This window comes from Bombina bombina, chromosome 3 (genome assembly GCF_027579735.1).
Source record: "Bombina bombina isolate aBomBom1 chromosome 3, aBomBom1.pri, whole genome shotgun sequence".
NCBI classification, from domain to species: Eukaryota; Metazoa; Chordata; class Amphibia; order Anura; family Bombinatoridae; genus Bombina; species Bombina bombina.
In genome coordinates, this window is record NC_069501.1 from 1,289,012,478 (window position 1) to 1,289,031,778 (window position 19,301).

At 39.6% G+C, this 19,301-nt stretch overlaps 1 protein-coding gene across 1 annotated transcript in view; it reads right to left on the reverse strand.

The window, feature by feature from the left end:
* The window catches only part of ARFIP2 (ADP ribosylation factor interacting protein 2), a 460,071-nt gene that overhangs the window by 160,432 nt on the left and 280,338 nt on the right, over positions 1-19,301 (reverse strand). The window contains exon 6 of the mRNA XM_053705691.1: positions 8,196-8,353. Within this exon, the coding sequence (XP_053561666.1) occupies positions 8,196-8,353 (158 nt within the window). The remainder of the gene's footprint in view (positions 1-8,195; positions 8,354-19,301) is intronic.

The following is a 19,301-nucleotide window of genomic DNA, read 5'->3' on the forward strand; positions in this document are numbered from 1 at the left end:
ACTCTTGTGAGAGGGGAGAGAGAACTCTTTCCTTCATTCACTTTCCACCCGTGAGACCTCAGGAATGCCAGAACAATGTCCGTATGGGACCTGGCGATTTGAAAAGTCGACGCCTGTATCAGGATGCCGTCTAGGTAAGGGGCCACTGCTATACCCCGCGGCATTAGAACCGCCAGAAGGGAACCTAGAACCTTCGTAAAGATTCTTGGTGCCGTGGCTAACCCGAAGGGAAGAGCCACAAACTGGTAATGCCTGTCTAGGAAGGCGAACCTGAGAAACTGATGATGATCCCTGTGTATCGGAATGTGTAGATAAGCATCCTTTAAATCCACGGTAGTCATATATTGACCCTCCTGGATCATAGGTAGGATGGTTCGAATAGTCTCCATCTTGAAGGATGGGACCCTAAGAAATTTGTTTAGGATATTGAGATCCAAGATTGGTCTAAAAGTTCCCTCTTTCTTGGGAACTATAAACAGATTTGAATAGAAGCCCTGCCCCTGTTCCTCCTTTGGAACGGGGTGGATCACTCCCATAACTAGTAGGTCTTGAACGCAATGTAAGAATGCCTCTCTCTTTATCTGGTTTGCAGATAATTGTGAGAGATGAAATCTCCCCTTTGGAGATGAAGCTTTGAAATCCAGAAGATATCCCTGGGAAACAATCTCCAGAGCCCAGGGATCCTGGACATCTCTTGCCCAAGCCTGGGCGAAGAGAGAAAGTCTGCCCCCCACTAGATCCGGTCCCGGATCGGGGGCTACTCCTTCATGCTGTCTTAGAGGCAGCAGCAGGCTTTTTGGCCTGTTTCCCCTTGTTCCAAGCCTGGTTAGGTCTCCAGACTGGCTTGGACTGGGCAAAATTTCCCTCCTGTTTTGTAGAAGAGGAAGATGAAGCTGCGCCACTCTTGAAGTTTCGAAAGGAACGAAAATTAGTCTGTTTGGTCCTTAACTTGTTGGACCTATCCTGGGGAAGGGCGTGGCCTTTTCCTCCAGTAATATCAAAAATGATCTCCTTCAGTCCAGGCCCAAATAGGGTCTGCCCTTTGAAGGGGATATTGAGAAGTTTAGACTTTGAAGTGACATCAGCTGACCAGGATTTAAGCCATAGCACCCTACACGCCTGAATGGCAAAACCTGAATTTTTAGCCGTTAGCTTGGATAAATGAAAAACGGCGTCAGAAATAAATGAATTGGCTAACTTAAGAGCTTTAAGCCTGTCAAGGATATCATCCAACGGAGTTTCTACCTGTAGAGCCTCCTCCAGAGACTCGAACCAGAAAGCCGCTGCAGCAGTGACTGGGGCAATGCATGCAAGAGGCTGGAGAATAAAATCTTGTTGTATAAAGATTTTCTTAAGGAAACCCTCTAATTTTTTATCCATAGGATCTAGGAAAACACAACTGTCCTCGACAGGAATAGTTGTACGTTTAGCTAGGGTAGAGACTGCTCCCTCCACCTTAGGGACCGTCTGCCACGAGTCCCGTGTAGCGGCATCTATAGGAAACATCTTTTTAAAAGCAGGAGGGGGAGAGAACGGTACACCTGGTCTATCCCATTCCTTAGTAATAATTTCTGAAAACCTCTTAGGGATTGGAAAAACGTCAGTGTAAACAGGCACTGCAAAGTATTTGTCCATTTTACACAATTTCTCTGGGACTACAATGGTGTCACAGTCATCCAGAGTCGCTAAAACCTCCCTGAGCAACACGCTGAGGTGTTCAAGCTTAAATTTAAATGCTGTCATTTCAGAGTCAGACTGAAGTAACGCCTTCCCTGAATCAGAAATGTCACCCACAGATAGAAGCTCTCCTGCTTCAACTTCTGCACATTGTGAGGGTATATCAGACATAGCTACTAAAGCGTCAGAGAGCTCTGTATTTTTTCTAGCCCCAGAGCTGTCTCGCTTTCCTTGTAACCCTGGCAGTTTGGACAATACCTCTGTGAGGGTATGATTCATAACTGCCGCCATGTCTTGCAAGGTAAACGCATTGGACACACTAAATGTACTTGGCGTCCCTTGAGAGGGAGTTATAGGTTCTGACACGTGGGGAGAGCTAGATGGCATAACCTCCCTTTTAAGAAGAAAAAATGGGGTTTATTTAGCAGCGCTAAAAAAAGCTAGGAAATGATGATACCAATCTAATTTATGTTTTATACAATCTATTTTATTTAAAAATTCTTATAACACATAAAAACAACAGCAAATGCTTTTCCTAATTAATAAAGGGACGTCTCCCTTATACAACACTTATAAAAACAGACTAGAACCATATAATCCTAGAATTTCAGGTATAAAGGAATTAATTCTATAGATAACATATGGCAAGCAACAAATTTCTAAGATAAATGGTGAATTAAATATTTAAAAGGCACAAATGTATCAATCCTAATAGCTTTACAGTTCTTCAGTAACAAATACCGTTATAAAGTTACACAGTTACTTTCCTTGGACATATAATTGGCTCAGGTGTGCTGGATAGTTAAAAAGGCAAAAAACAGCCAATATTCTGATTTAGGTGCCAAAGCAATCGTGGTTAATGGAAATGGTTAATTTAACAGATGAATACCTTGATGTCTTTAAAGTTCAGTTTGCGTGTTTTAAAAAACGTAGTGCAAATTAGTGTAGAGGTACCTTAATCTGTCCTGGTTGCAACCGCTGATTATCTTCACTGTGAGGGATTCACAGACTGTTTGTTCCTGGTGCTTCTGATAAGTCACCTGACCTTCTCTTTGATTCAGAGGTCAGGGGTGATGATCCGTTCTGGTGATGTAGTTATCCTTTTTTTTGTTTTCCTTTCTTCTTATAGCCCAAATATTGTTTTCATCTGGGTTCCCTCAGACTTCTTAAGGTTTGAAGAAATCTTTGGTCAGTGTTTAGCAGTAACACCGTATTCCCTGAAGTTACCAAAGGTAGATTTTAACTTGCAGGGTCAGGAGAAAAGTTTAAAGTTGCAGGGTCACACAGCTTTGTGACAGTAGTAAATGAAGTTTAGTAGAGTGTAGCAGGTCCCATTCTGTTCTGTTTGTTTTGAAGTGCTGGGTCTTTGTGGGCTCATCTCTAAAAAATAATTCATGTTTTTTTGTTGTTCTTTCTCTTCTAATAGTGTAAATCTATTCGTGGTGTCTATTCTCCATTCTTTTTCAGGTTCTGTTTGTATTCGTGTGTTGTAATTATGTTCTCTATTATTTCTATATTCCCAATCTCTATTACGGTTGTTGTACCCCTGGTATCTTGGTTTATTGTCATTTGGCCAATAACTATATGCTATGTGGCCCCTTGGTTGGTTATGCTCTTCATAATAATCATCCTGTCTTCTATAGTGGTTATAGTTATGGTTCTCAAAAAAGTTACGATTTGTATGGGGTCTTCTATAGTCATTATAGCTTGGGTGTTCAGGTGGGTTTCTATTTGTATTTGTCATGTATTGTGGTCCCCTAGGTCTATAATAGTTTGTTCTGTAGTTTGATTTATATTGTTGAGGTCTGAATTCAGTAGTTTCCCTATAGTTTATCCTTTTTGGAGTTCTGTCATATGGTGTCCTATTTTCTTGATTTTGATCATTGTATTGATATGACTTGGATTGGTGATAAGGGGAATTAGAATAATTTTCCCTTATGGCATGTGCATTGTGTTTGTAATTACCTGTGTTACCCTCAAAATGTTGATTTTTCTGTCTCTCTTCCCTATTATTTTTTTTCTCCTCTTCTCTGTTTGCAACTTCATTATAATCTTCCTTATCCCTCTTTAATTTTCTTATTTTAACCTCCTGTAATTCCATACTTAAATTGTCCAATTTTTTCATAATGTCTATCTGTGAATTTTTAAAGTCAACATTTTCTTTTTCATTACTTAATTTATTTTTTATGGTGATTATGTTCTTCTCAACTATGTCAAGTGAATCTTCTCGTGATCTCTTTAAAATTTGTAATAGTGTTGTGGATGCATTTTTTAATGTCTCATCCCATTCCTTTTGGAATTTATCTTTTAATTCAAAAGTGCAATTTTTTCTCAACCTTAATCCTCTTGGTGCAATCCCTAAACTAATATATTTATCAAGAAACTTTAGTTCCATTTTTTGCTTTAATTCAGTCGTCATAAGTTTTTCTAATTCAAACATTATTTCAGTGATATTCAGATAGGGGCTTACTTTTATTCTTTCCTCATTCTCTACTATATCTTTGAGAGTTTTTTCTCTCCATGTGAAAATGTCATCTTCCATCTTAAGCAGGAATCCACCTTTAGGCGCTCCTATCACACTACACATAAATACCTATTGTTCCCTCTTGGGGTGTTTTTAACACTCCAGACTAGTGAGCTGTCTTAAGATGGAAGATGACATTTTCACATGGAGAGAAAAAACTCTCAAAGATATAGTAGAGAATGAGGAAAGAATAAAAGTAAGCCCCTATCTGAATATCACTGAAATAATGTTTGAATTAGAAAAACTTATGACGACTGAATTAAAGCAAAAAATGGAACTAAAGTTTCTTGATAAATATATTAGTTTAGGGATTGCACCAAGAGGATTAAGGTTGAGAAAAAATTGCACTTTTGAATTAAAAGATAAATTCCAAAAGGAATGGGATGAGACATTAAAAAATGCATCCACAACACTATTACAAATTTTAAAGAGATCACGAGAAGATTCACTTGACATAGTTGAGAAGAACATAATCACCATAAAAAATAAATTAAGTAATGAAAAAGAAAATGTTGACTTTAAAAATTCACAGATCGACATTATGAAAAAATTGGACAATTTAAGTATGGAATTACAGGAGGTTAAAATAAGAAAATTAAAGAGGGATAAGGAAGATTATAATGAAGTTGCAAACAGAGAAGAGGAGAAAATAAATAATAGGGAAGAGAGACAGAAAAATCAACATTTTGAGGGTAACACAGGTAATTACAAACACAATGCACATGCCATAAGGGAAAATTATTCTAATTCCCCTTATCACCAATCCAAGTCATATCAATACAATGATCAAAATCAAGAAAATAGGACACCATATGACAGAACTCCAAAAAGGATAAACTATAGGGAAACTACTGAATTCAGACCTCAACAATATAAATCAAACTACAGAACAAACTATTATAGACCTAGGGGACCACAATACATGACAAATACAAATAGAAACCCACCTGAACACCCAAGCTATAATGACTATAGAAGACCCCATACAAATCGTAACTTTTTTGAGAACCATAACTATAACCACTATAGAAGACAGGATGATTATTATGAAGAGCATAACCAACCAAGGGGCCACATAGCATATAGTTATTGGCCAAATGACAATAAACCAAGATACCAGGGGTACAACAACCGTAATAGAGATTGGGAATATAGAAATAATAGAGAACATAATTACAACACACGAATACAAACAGAACCTGAAAAAGAATGGAGAATAGACACCACGAATAGATTTACACTATTAGAAGAGAAAGAACAACAAAAAAACATGAATTATTTTTTAGAGATGAGCCCACAAAGACCCAGCACTTCAAAACAAACAGAACAGAATGGGACCTGCTACACTCTACTAAACTTCATTTACTACTGTCACAAAGCTGTGTGACCCTGCAACTTTAAACTTTTCTCCTGACCCTGCAAGTTAAAATCTACCTTTGGTAACTTCAGGGAATACGGTGTTACTGCTAAACACTGACCAAAGATTTCTTCAAACCTTAAGAAGTCTGAGGGAACCCAGATGAAAACAATATTTGGGCTATAAGAAGAAAGGAAAACAAAAAAAAGGATAACTACATCACCAGAACGGATCATCACCCCTGACCTCTGAATCAAAGAGAAGGTCAGGTGACTTATCAGAAGCACCAGGAACAAACAGTCTGTGAATCCCTCACAGTGAAGATAATCAGCGGTTGCAACCAGGACAGATTAAGGTACCTCTACACTAATTTGCACTACGTTTTTTAAAACACGCAAACTGAACTTTAAAGACATCAAGGTATTCATCTGTTAAATTAACCATTTCCATTAACCACGATTGCTTTGGCACCTAAATCAGAATATTGGCTGTTTTTTGCCTTTTTAACTATCCAGCACACCTGAGCCAATTATATGTCCAAGGAAAGTAACTGTGTAACTTTATAACGGTATTTGTTACTGAAGAACTGTAAAGCTATTAGGATTGATACATTTGTGCCTTTTAAATATTTAATTCACCATTTATCTTAGAAATTTGTTGCTTGCCATATGTTATCTATAGAATTAATTCCTTTATACCTGAAATTCTAGGATTATATGGTTCTAGTCTGTTTTTATAAGTGTTGTATAAGGGAGACGTCCCTTTATTAATTAGGAAAAGCATTTGCTGTTGTTTTTATGTGTTATAAGAATTTTTAAATAAAATAGATTGTATAAAACATAAATTAGATTGGTATCATCATTTCCTAGCTTTTTTTAGCGCTGCTAAATAAACCCCATTTTTTCTTCTTATCCACCATTTAGTTCTCTTTGAGGGAAGAACTTTTTTAGCAGCAGGAATCCACCTTTAGGCGCTCCTATCACACTACACATAAATAACCTCCCTTTTGTCAGTCTCAGAAACCTCAGGTGATAAATCTTTAAAAGCCATAATATGATCTTTATAACTTATAGAAAGGTCAGTGCATTTGGTACACATTCTAAGAGGGGGTTCCACAATGGCTTCTAAACATAATGAACAAGGAGTTTCCTCTATGTCAGACATGTTTAACAGACTAGTAATGAGACCAGCAAGCTTGGAAAACACTTTAATAAATGTGAAAAAAGCAATAATAAAAAACGGTACTGTGCCTTTAAGAGAAAAAAACTACCACATAAACTGCAAAACAGTGATAAAAAGTAGTAAACTCTACGAAATATTTACAGTGTCTATAAGGGACTAAAGCAGCATTGCACCCACTTGCAAATAGATGATTAACCCCTCAGGCCCAAAAACGAATTACAAAAACATTAAAACTGCTAACAAACAGTCAAACACTGCCACAGCTGTGCTGTGGCTCCTACCTGCCCTTAAAAACGATTTTTGCAGGAACACAACCCTCTATAGAGGTCCTATAAGGCAGAGGACTCCTTCAGGGAAGCTGGATGTCTCAGACTGAAAATCAACTGCATATTTAGAGCTTGAAAATAGGCCCCTCCCACCATGCACTCAATGTCAGAGGGCTTTAAAAAAGTACTCCTAGGAGTAATCTAACAAGCCATGTGGAAACTAGGCCCCAAATAAAGATTTATCACCCTCAGAGAAAAAATGTTTTTATTTCTATAAATCATGCAAACGTTTTTACACTAAGTAATATGAGTATTAACATTAATATTACCCTTATTTTCAAGCATGATCCCAGTTGTTGTTAAATCACTGTATCAGGCTTACCTTAAATATACCAGGCACTGTCAGCATTTTCTAGACCTTATCATCTCTCTAGAAAAAAAATATACTGAACATACCTCAAAGCAGGCAATCTGCAGACCGTCCCCCCAACTGAAGTTTTCTTTCCATACTCTTCAGTTATGTGTGAGAACAGCAATGGACCTTAGTTACAAACTGCTAAGATCATCAAAACCTCCAGGCAGAATTCTTCTTCCAATTTCTGCCTGAGAGTAAAAACAGTACAACGCCGATACCGTTTAAAAATAACAAACTCTTGATTGAAGGTAAAAACTACACTAAGTCACCATATATCTCTTGATACTTCCTTTCTTGTCGAGAGCTGCAAGAGAATGACTGGGGGTGGCAGTTAGGGGAGGAGCTATATAGACAGCTTTGCTGTGGGTGTCCTCTTGCAGCTTCCTGTTGGGAAGGAGAATATCCCACAAGTAATGGATGAACCCGTGGACTGGATACACCTTTACAAGAGAAATATATATATCTATACACACACACACACACACACATATATATATATATATATACAGACACACATACATATATTTATATATATATATATATATATATACACACACAAACACACACACACACACATATCTATACACACACACACATATATATATATATATATATATACACACACACACACACACACACACATATATATCTATACACACAAATATATATACACACATACATATAAAAACACACAAATATATAAACACAAACATAAACACACAACTACATATATTCATACAACCAAATATCGGAAGTCTCAGTCACAAAACTTGCCTAGCTGTCTCATATTGTTTCACGGTCATCAAGGTATCTTCCATTGTCTTGTTGATCAAAGTGTTTATACTGGAAACAAAGAAGTTAACGGCCCCCAGAAGAGTCTCTCCATTCTTACACAGGAGCTTCTGAGTCTCAGCGTTGTAACCAAACTCCTCCTGCACAACAAACAAAGAGAAGCGTTACTGAAGGCAACTGGAGATCTTATACACAGGAAAGGGAAGCATTACACATAGGGACGCATTACACATAGGGACGCATTACACATAGGGACGCAATACACATAGGGACGCAATACACATAGGGACGCAATACACATAGGTAAGGGAAGCAATACACATAGGGACGCATTACACATAGGGACGCATTAAACATAGGGACACATTACACATAGGTAAGGGACGCATTACACATAGGGACGCATTACACATAGGGACGCATTACACATAGGTAAGTGAAGTATTACAGATAGGGACGCATTACAGATAGGGACGCATTACACATAGGGACACATTACACATAGGTAAGGGAAGTATTACACATAGGTAAGGGAAGTATTACACATAGGGACACATTACACATAGGTAAGGGACGCATTACACATAGGGATGCATTACACATAGGTAAGGGAAGTATTACACATAGGGACGCATTACACATAGGGACGCATTACACATAGGGACGCATTACACATAGGGACGCATTACACATAGGTAAGGGAAGTCTTACACATAGGGACGTATTACACATAGGGACACATTACACATAGGTAAGGGAAGTATTACACATAGGGACGCATTACACATAGGGACGCATTACACATAGGTAAGGGAAGCAATACACATAGGGACGCATTACACATAGGTAAGGGAAGTATTACACATAGGGACACATTACACATAGATAAGGGAAGTATTACACATAGGGACGCATTACACATAGGGACGCATTACACATAGGTAAGGGAAGCAATACACATAGGGACGCATTACACATAGGTAAGGGAAGCAATACACATAGGGACGCCTTACACATAGGGACGCATTACACATAGGTAAGGGAAGCAAAACACATAGGGACGCATTACACATAAGTAGGGGAAGTATTGCACATAGGGACGAATTACACATAGGGACGCATTACACATAGGTAAGGGAAGCAATACACATAGGGACGCATTACACATAGGTAAGGGGGGCAATACACATAGGGACGCATTACACATAGGGACGCAATACACATAGGGACGCATGACACATAGGGACGCATGACACATAGGGACGCATGACACATAGGGACGCATGACACATAGGGACACAATACACATAGGGACGCATTACACATAGGGACGCATTACACATAGGGAAGCATTACACATAGGAAAGGGAAGCATTACACATAGGAAAGGGAAGCATTACATATAGGAAAGGGAAGCATTACATATAGGAAAGGGAAGCATTACATATAGGAAAGGGAAGCATTACACATAGGAAAGGGAAGTATTACACATAGGACAGGGAAGTATTACACATAGGAAAGGGAAGCATTACACATAGGAAAGGGAAGTATTACACATAAGAAAGGGAATTATTACACATAGGAAAGGGAAGTATTACACCTAGGAAAGGGAAGTATTACACATAGGAAAGGGAAGTATTACACATAGGAAAGGGAAGCATTACACATAGGGACGCATTACACATAGGGACACATTACACTTAGGGAATCATTACACATAGGAAAGGGAAGCATTACACATAGGAAAGGGAAGCATTACACATAGGAAAGGGAATTATTACACATAGGAAAGGGAAGTATTACACATAGGAAAAGAAAGTATTACACATAGGAAAGGGAAGCATTACACATAGGGACGCATTACACATAGGAAAGGGAAGTATTACACTTAGGAAAGGGAAGCATTACACATAGGAAAGGGAAGCATTACACATAGGAAAGGAAAGCATTACACATAGGAAAGGAAAGCATTACACATAGGAAAGGGAAGCATTACACATAGGAAAGGGAAGTATTACACATAGGGACGCATTACACATAGGAAACGGAAGTATTACACATAGGAAAGGGAAGCATTACACATAGGGACGCATTACACATAGGAACGCATTACACATAGGAAAGGGAAGCATTACACATAGGAAAGGGAAGTATTACACATAGGAAAGGGAAGTATTGCACATAGGAAAGGGAAGTATTACACATAGGAAAGGGCCGCATTACACATAGGAAAGGGAAGTATCACACATAGGGACACATTACACATAGGGACACATTACACATAGGAAAGGGAAGCATTACACATAGGAAAGGGAAGTATTACACATAGGAAAGGGAAGTATTACACATAGGGAAGCATTACACATAGGGACACATTACACATAGGAAAGGGACACATTAGACATAGGAAAGGGAAGTATCACACATAGGAAAGGGACGCATTACACAAAGGGACGCATTACACATAGGGACGCATTACACATAGGGAAGGGAAGCATTACACATAGGAAAGGGAAGTATTACACATAGGGACGCATTACACATAGGAAAGGGAAGCATTACACATAGGAAAGGGAAGTATTACACATAGGAAAGGGAAGCATTACACATAGGGACGCATTACACATAGGGAAGCAATAAACATAGGAAAGGGAAGCATTACACATAGGAAAGGGAAGCATTACATATAGGGGAAAAAAAGCATTACACATAGGAAAGGGAAGTATTACACATAGGACAGGGAAGTATTACACATAAGAAAGGGAAGCATTACACATAAGAAAGGGAAGCATTACACATAAGAAAGGGAAGCATTACACATAGGAAAGGGAAGCATTACACATAGGGAAGCATTACACATAGGAAAGGGACGCATTACACATAGGGAAGCAATACACAAAGGAAAGGGAAGTATTACACATAGGGACGCATTACACATAGGAAAGGGAAGCAGGGAAGCATTACACATAGGAAAGGGAAGTATTACACATAGGAAAGGGAAGCATTACACATAGGGACGCATTACACATAGGAAAGGGAAGCATTACACATAGGAAAGGGAAGTATTACACATAGGGACGCATTACACATAGGAAAGGGAAGCATTACACATAGGAAAGTGAAGCATTACACATAGGAAAGGGAAGTATTACACATAGGGACGCATTACACATAGGAAAAGGAAGTATTACACATAGGAAAAGGAAGTATTACACATAGGTAAGGGAAGCATTACACATAGGTAAGGGAAACATTACACATAGGAAAGGGAAGCATTACACATAGGGACGCATTACACATAGGTAAGGAAAGTATTACACATAGGGACACATTACACATAGGTAAGGGACGCATTACACATAGGAAAGGGAAGTATTACACATAGGGACACATTACACATAGGTAAGGGACACATTACACATAGGAAAGGGACGCATTAGACATAGGAAAGGGAAGTATCACACATAGGAAAGGGACGCATTACACAAAGGGACGCATTACACATAGGTAAGGGACACATTACACATAGGTAAGGGAAGTATTACACATAGGGACACATTACACATAGGTAAGGGAAGCATTACACATAGGAAAGGGAAGTATTACACATAGGGACACATTACACATAGGTAAGGGAAGTATTACACATAGGGACACATTACACATAGGTAAGGGACGCATTACACATAGGTAAGGGAAGTATTACACATAGGGACGCATTACACATAGGGACGCATTACACATAGGGACGCATTACACATAGGGACGCATTACACATAGGGATGCATTACACATAGGTAAGGGAAGTCTTACACATAGGGACGTATTACACATAGGGACACATTACACATAGGTAAGGGAAGTATTACACATAGGGACGCATTACACATAGGGACGCATTACACATAGGTAAGGGAAGCAATACACATAGGGACGCATTACACATAGGTAAGGGAAGTATTACACATAGGGACACATTACACATAGATAAGGGAAGTATTACACATAGGGAAGCATTACACATAGGGACGCATTTCACATAGGTAAGGGAAGCAATACACATAGGGACGCATTACACATAGGTAAGGGAAGCAATACACATAGGGACGCCTTACACATAGGGACGCATTACACATAGGTAAGGGAAGCAAAACACATAGGGACGCATTACACATAAGTAGGGGAAGTATTGCACATAGGGACGAATTACACATAGGGACGCATTACACATAGGTAAGGGAAGCAATACACATAGGGACGCATTACACATAGGTAAGGGGGGCAATACACATAGGGACGCATTACACATAGGGACGCAATACACATAGGGACGCAATACACATAGGGACGCAAAACACATAGGGACGCATGACACATAGGGACGCATGACACCTAGGGACGCATGACACATAGGGACGCATGACACATAGGGACGCATGACACATAGGGACGCATGACACATAGGGACACAATACACATAGGGACGCATTACACATAGGGACGCATTACACATAGGGACGCATTACACATAGGGACGCATTACACATAGGGATGCATTACACATAGGAAAGGGAAGCAATACACATAGGAAAGGGAAGCATTACACATAGGAAAGGGAAGCATTACATATAGGAAAGGGAAGCATTACATATAGGAAAGGGAAGCATTACACATAGGAAAGGGAAGTATTACACATAGGACAGGGAAGTATTACACATAGGAAAGGGAAGCATTACACATAGGAAAGGGAAGTTTTACACATAAGAAAGGGAATTATTACACATAGGAAAGGGAAGTATTACACCTAGGAAAGGGAAGTATTACACATAGGAAAGGGAAGCATTACACATAGGGACGCATTACACATAGGGACGCATTACACATAGGGACGCATTACACTTAGGGAATCATTACACATAGGAAAGGGAAGCATTACACATAGGAAAGGGAAGCATTACACATAGGAAAGGGAATTATTACACATAGGAAAAGAAAGTATTACACATAGGAAAGGGAAGTATTACACATAGGAAAAGAAAGTATTACACATAGGAAAGGGAAGCATTACACATAGGGACGCATTACACATAGGAAAGGGAAGTATTACACTTAGGAAAGGGAAGCATTACACATAGGAAAGGGAAGCATTACACATAGGAAAGGAAAGCATTACACATAGGAAAGGAAAGCATTACACATAGGAAAGGGAAGCATTACACATAGGAAAGGGAAGTATTACACATAGGGACGCATTACACATAGGAAACGGAAGTATTACACATAGGAAAGGGAAGCATTACACATAGGGACGCATTACACATAGGAACGCATTACACATAGGAAAGGGAAGCATTACACATAGGAAAGGGAAGTATTACACATAGGAAAGGGAAGTATTGCACATAGGAAAGGGAAGTATTACACATAGGAAAGGGACGCATTACACATAGGAAAGGGAAGTATCACACATAGGGACACATTACACATAGGGACACATTACACATAGGAAAGGGAAGTATTACACATAGGAAAGGGAAGTATTACACATAGGGAAGCATTACACATAGGGACACATTACACATAGGAAAGGGACGCATTAGACATAGGAAAGGGAAGTATCACACATAGGAAAGGGCGCATTACACAAAGGGACGCATTACACATAGGGACGCATTACACATAGGGAAGGGAAGCATTACACATAGGAAAGGGAAGTATTACACATAGGGACGCATTACACATAGGAAAGGGAAGCATTACACATAGGAAAGGGAAGTATTACACATAGGAAAGGGAAGCATTACACATAGGGACGCATTACACATAGGGAAGCATTACACATAGGAAAGGGAAGCAATACACATAGGAAAGGGAAGCATTACACATAGGAAAGGGAAGCATTACACATAGGAAAGGGAAGCATTACACATAGGAAAGGGAAGCATTACATATAGGGGAAAAAAAGCATTACACATAGTAAAGGGAAGTATTACACATAGAACAGGGAAGCATTACACATAGGAAAGGGAAGTATTACACATAAGAAAGGGAAGCATTACACATAGGAAAGGGAATCATTACACATAGGGAAGCATTACACATAGGAAAGGGACGCATTACACATAGGGAAGCAATACACAAAGGAAAGGGAAGTATTACACATAGGGACGCATTACACATAGGGACGCATTACACATAGGAAAGGGAAGCATTACACATAGGAAAGGGAAGTATTACACATAGGGACGCATTACACATAGGAAAGGGAAGCATTACACATAGGAAAGTGAAGCATTACACATAGGAAAGGGAAGCATTACACATAGGTAAGGGAAACATTACACATAGGAAAGGGAAGCATTACACATAGGAAAGGGAAGTATTACACATAGGAACGCATTACAAATAGGGACGCATTACACATAGGTAAGGGAAGCATTACACATAGGTAAGGGAAACATTACACATAGGAAAGGGAAGCATTACACATAGGAAAGGGAAACATTACACATAGGAAAGGGAAGCAATACACATAGGGACGCATTACACATAGGTAAGGGAAGTATTACACATAGGGACACATTACACATAGATAAGGGAAGTATTACACATAGGGAAGCATTACACATAGGGACGCATTTCACATAGGTAAGGGAAGCAATACACATAGGGACGCATTACACATAGGTAAGGGAAGCAATACACATAGGGACGCCTTACACATAGGGACGCATTACACATAGGTAAGGGAAGCAAAACACATAGGGACGCATTACACATAAGTAGGGGAAGTATTGCACATAGGGACGAATTACACAAAGGGACGCATTACACATAGGTAAGGGAAGCAATACACATAGGGACGCATTACACATAGGTAAGGGGGGCAATACACATAGGGACGCATTACACATAGGGACGCAATACACATAGGGACGCAATACACATAGGGACGCAAAACACATAGGGACGCATGACACATAGGGACGCATGACACCTAGGGACGCATGACACATAGGGACGCATGACACATAGGGACGCATGACACATAGGGACACAATACACATAGGGACGCATTACACATAGGGACGCATTACACATAGGGACGCATTACACATAGGGACGCATTACACATAGGGATGCATTACACATAGGGAAGCATTACACATAGGAAAGGGAAGCAATACACATAGGAAAGGGAAGCATTACACATAGGAAAGGGAAGCATTACATATAGGAAAGGGAAGCATTACATATAGGAAAGGGAAGCATTACACATAGGAAAGGGAAGTATTACACATAGGACAGGGAAGTATTACACATAGGAAAGGGAAGCATTACACATAGGAAAGGGAAGTTTTACACATAAGAAAGGGAATTATTACACATAGGAAAGGGAAGTATTACACCTAGGAAAGGGAAGTATTACACATAGGAAAGGGAAGCATTACACATAGGGACGCATTACACATAGGGACGCATTACACATAGGGACGCATTACACTTAGGGAATCATTACACATAGGAAAGGGAAGCATTACACATAGGAAAGGGAAGCATTACACATAGGAAAGGGAATTATTACACATAGGAAAAGAAAGTATTACACATAGGAAAGGGAAGTATTACACATAGGAAAAGAAAGTATTACACATAGGAAAGGGAAGCATTACACATAGGGACGCATTACACATAGGAAAGGGAAGTATTACACTTAGGAAAGGGAAGCATTACACATAGGAAAGGGAAGCATTACACATAGGAAAGGAAAGCATTACACATAGGAAAGGAAAGCATTACACATAGGAAAGGGAAGCATTACACATAGGAAAGGGAAGTATTACACATAGGGACGCATTACACATAGGAAACGGAAGTATTACACATAGGAAAGGGAAGCATTACACATAGGGACGCATTACACATAGGAACGCATTACACATAGGAAAGGGAAGCATTACACATAGGAAAGGGAAGTATTACACATAGGAAAGGGAAGTATTGCACATAGGAAAGGGAAGTATTACACATAGGAAAGGGACGCATTACACATAGGAAAGGGAAGTATCACACATAGGGACACATTACACATAGGGACACATTACACATAGGAAAGGGAAGTATTACACATAGGAAAGGGAAGTATTACACATAGGGAAGCATTACACATAGGGACACATTACACATAGGAAAGGGACGCATTAGACATAGGAAAGGGAAGTATCACACATAGGAAAGGGCGCATTACACAAAGGGACGCATTACACATAGGGACGCATTACACATAGGGAAGGGAAGCATTACACATAGGAAAGGGAAGTATTACACATAGGGACGCATTACACATAGGAAAGGGAAGCATTACACATAGGAAAGGGAAGTATTACACATAGGAAAGGGAAGCATTACACATAGGGACGCATTACACATAGGGAAGCATTACACATAGGAAAGGGAAGCAATAAACATAGGAAAGGGAAGCATTACACATAGGAAAGGGAAGCATTACACATAGGAAAGGGAAGCATTACATATAGGGGAAAAAAAGCATTACACATAGTAAAGGGAAGTATTACACATAGAACAGGGAAGCATTACACATAGGAAAGGGAAGTATTACACATAAGAAAGGGAAGCATTACACATAGGAAAGGGAATCATTACACATAGGGAAGCATTACACATAGGAAAGGGACGCATTACACATAGGGAAGCAATACACAAAGGAAAGGGAAGTATTACACATAGGGACGCATTACACATAGGGACGCATTACACATAGGAAAGGGAAGCATTACACATAGGAAAGGGAAGTATTACACATAGGGACGCATTACACATAGGAAAGGGAAGCATTACACATAGGAAAGTGAAGCATTACACATAGGAAAGGGAAGCATTACACATAGGTAAGGGAAACATTACACATAGGAAAGGGAAGCATTACACATAGGAAAGGGAAGTATTACACATAGGAACGCATTACAAATAGGGACGCATTACACATAGGTAAGGGAAGCATTACACATAGGTAAGGGAAACATTACACATAGGAAAGGGAAGCATTACACATAGGAAAGGGAAACATTACACATAGGAAAGGGAAGCATTACACATAGGTAAGGGAAACATTACACATAGGAAAGGGAAGCATTACACATAGGAAAGGGAAGTATTACACATAGGAACGCATTACACATAGGAAAAGGAAGTATTACACATAGGTAAGGGAAGCATTACACATAGGTAAGGGAAACATTACACATAGGAAAGGGAAGCATTACACATAGGAAAGGGAAGCATTACACATAGGGATGCATTACACATAGGAAAGGGAAGCATTACACATAGGAAAGGGAAGTATTACACATAGGGACGCATTACACATAGGGACGCATTACACATAGGTAAGGGAAACATTACACATAGGAAAGGGAAGCATTACACATAGGAAAGGGAAGCATTACACATAGGAAAGGGAAGCATTACACATAGGAAAGGGAAGCATTACACATAGGGACGCATTACACATAGGAAAGGGAAGCAATACACATAGGAAAGGGAAGTATTACACATAGGGAAGCATTACACATAGGGACACATTACACATAGGAAAGGGACGCATTAGACATAGGAAAGGGAAGTATCACACATAGGAAAGGGCGCATTACACAAAGGGACGCATTACACATAGGGACGCATTACACATAGGGAAGGGAAGCATTACACATAGGAAAGGGAAGTATTACACATAGGGACGCATTACACATAGGAAAGGGAAGCATTACACATAGGAAAGGGAAGTATTACACATAGGAAAGGGAAGCATTACACATAGGGACGCATTACACATAGGGAAGCATTACACATAGGAAAGGGAAGCAATAAACATAGGAAAGGGAAGCATTACACATAGGAAAGGGAAGCATTACACATAGGAAAGGGAAGCATTACACATAGGAAAGGGAAGCATTACATATAGGGGAAAAAAAGCATTACACATAGTAAAGGGAAGTATTACACATAGAACAGGGAAGCATTACACATAGGAAAGGGAAGTATTACACATAAGAAAGGGAAGCATTACACATAGGAAAGGGAATCATTACACATAGGGAAGCATTACACATAGGAAAGGGACGCATTACACATAGGGAAGCAATACACAAAGGAAAGGGAAGTATTACACATAGGGACGCATTACACATAGGGACGCATTACACATAGGAAAGGGAAGCATTACACATAGGAAAGGGAAGTATTACACATAGGGACGCATTACACATAGGAAAGGGAAGCATTACACATAGGAAAGGGAAGCATTACACATAGGAAAGGGAAGCATTACACATAGGTAAGGGAAACATTACACATAGGAAAGGGAAGCATTACACATAGGAAAGGGAAGTATTACACATAGGAACGCATTACAAATAGGGACGCATTACACATAGGTAAGGGAAGCATTACACATAGGTAAGGGAAACATTACACATAGGAAAGGGAAGCATTACACATAGGAAAGGGAAACATTACACATAGGAAAGGGAAGCAATACACATAGGGACGCATTACACATAGGTAAGGGAAGTATTACACATAGGGACACATTACACATAGATAAGGGAAGTATTACACATAGGGAAGCATTACACATAGGGACGCATTTCACATAGGTAAGGGAAGCAATACACATAGGGACGCATTACACATAGGTAAGGGAAGCAATACACATAGGGACGCCTTACACATAGGGACGCATTACACATAGGTAAGGGAAGCAAAACACATAGGGACGCATTACACATAAGTAGGGGAAGTATTGCACATAGGGACGAATTACACAAAGGGACGCATTACACATAGGTAAGGGAAGCAATACACATAGGGACGCATTACACATAGGTAAGGGGGGCAATACACATAGGGACGCATTACACATAGGGACGCAATACACATAGGGACGCAATACACATAGGGACGCAAAACACATAGGGACGCATGACACATAGGGACGCATGACACCTAGGGACGCATGACACATAGGGACGCATGACACATAGGGACGCATGACACATAGGGACACAA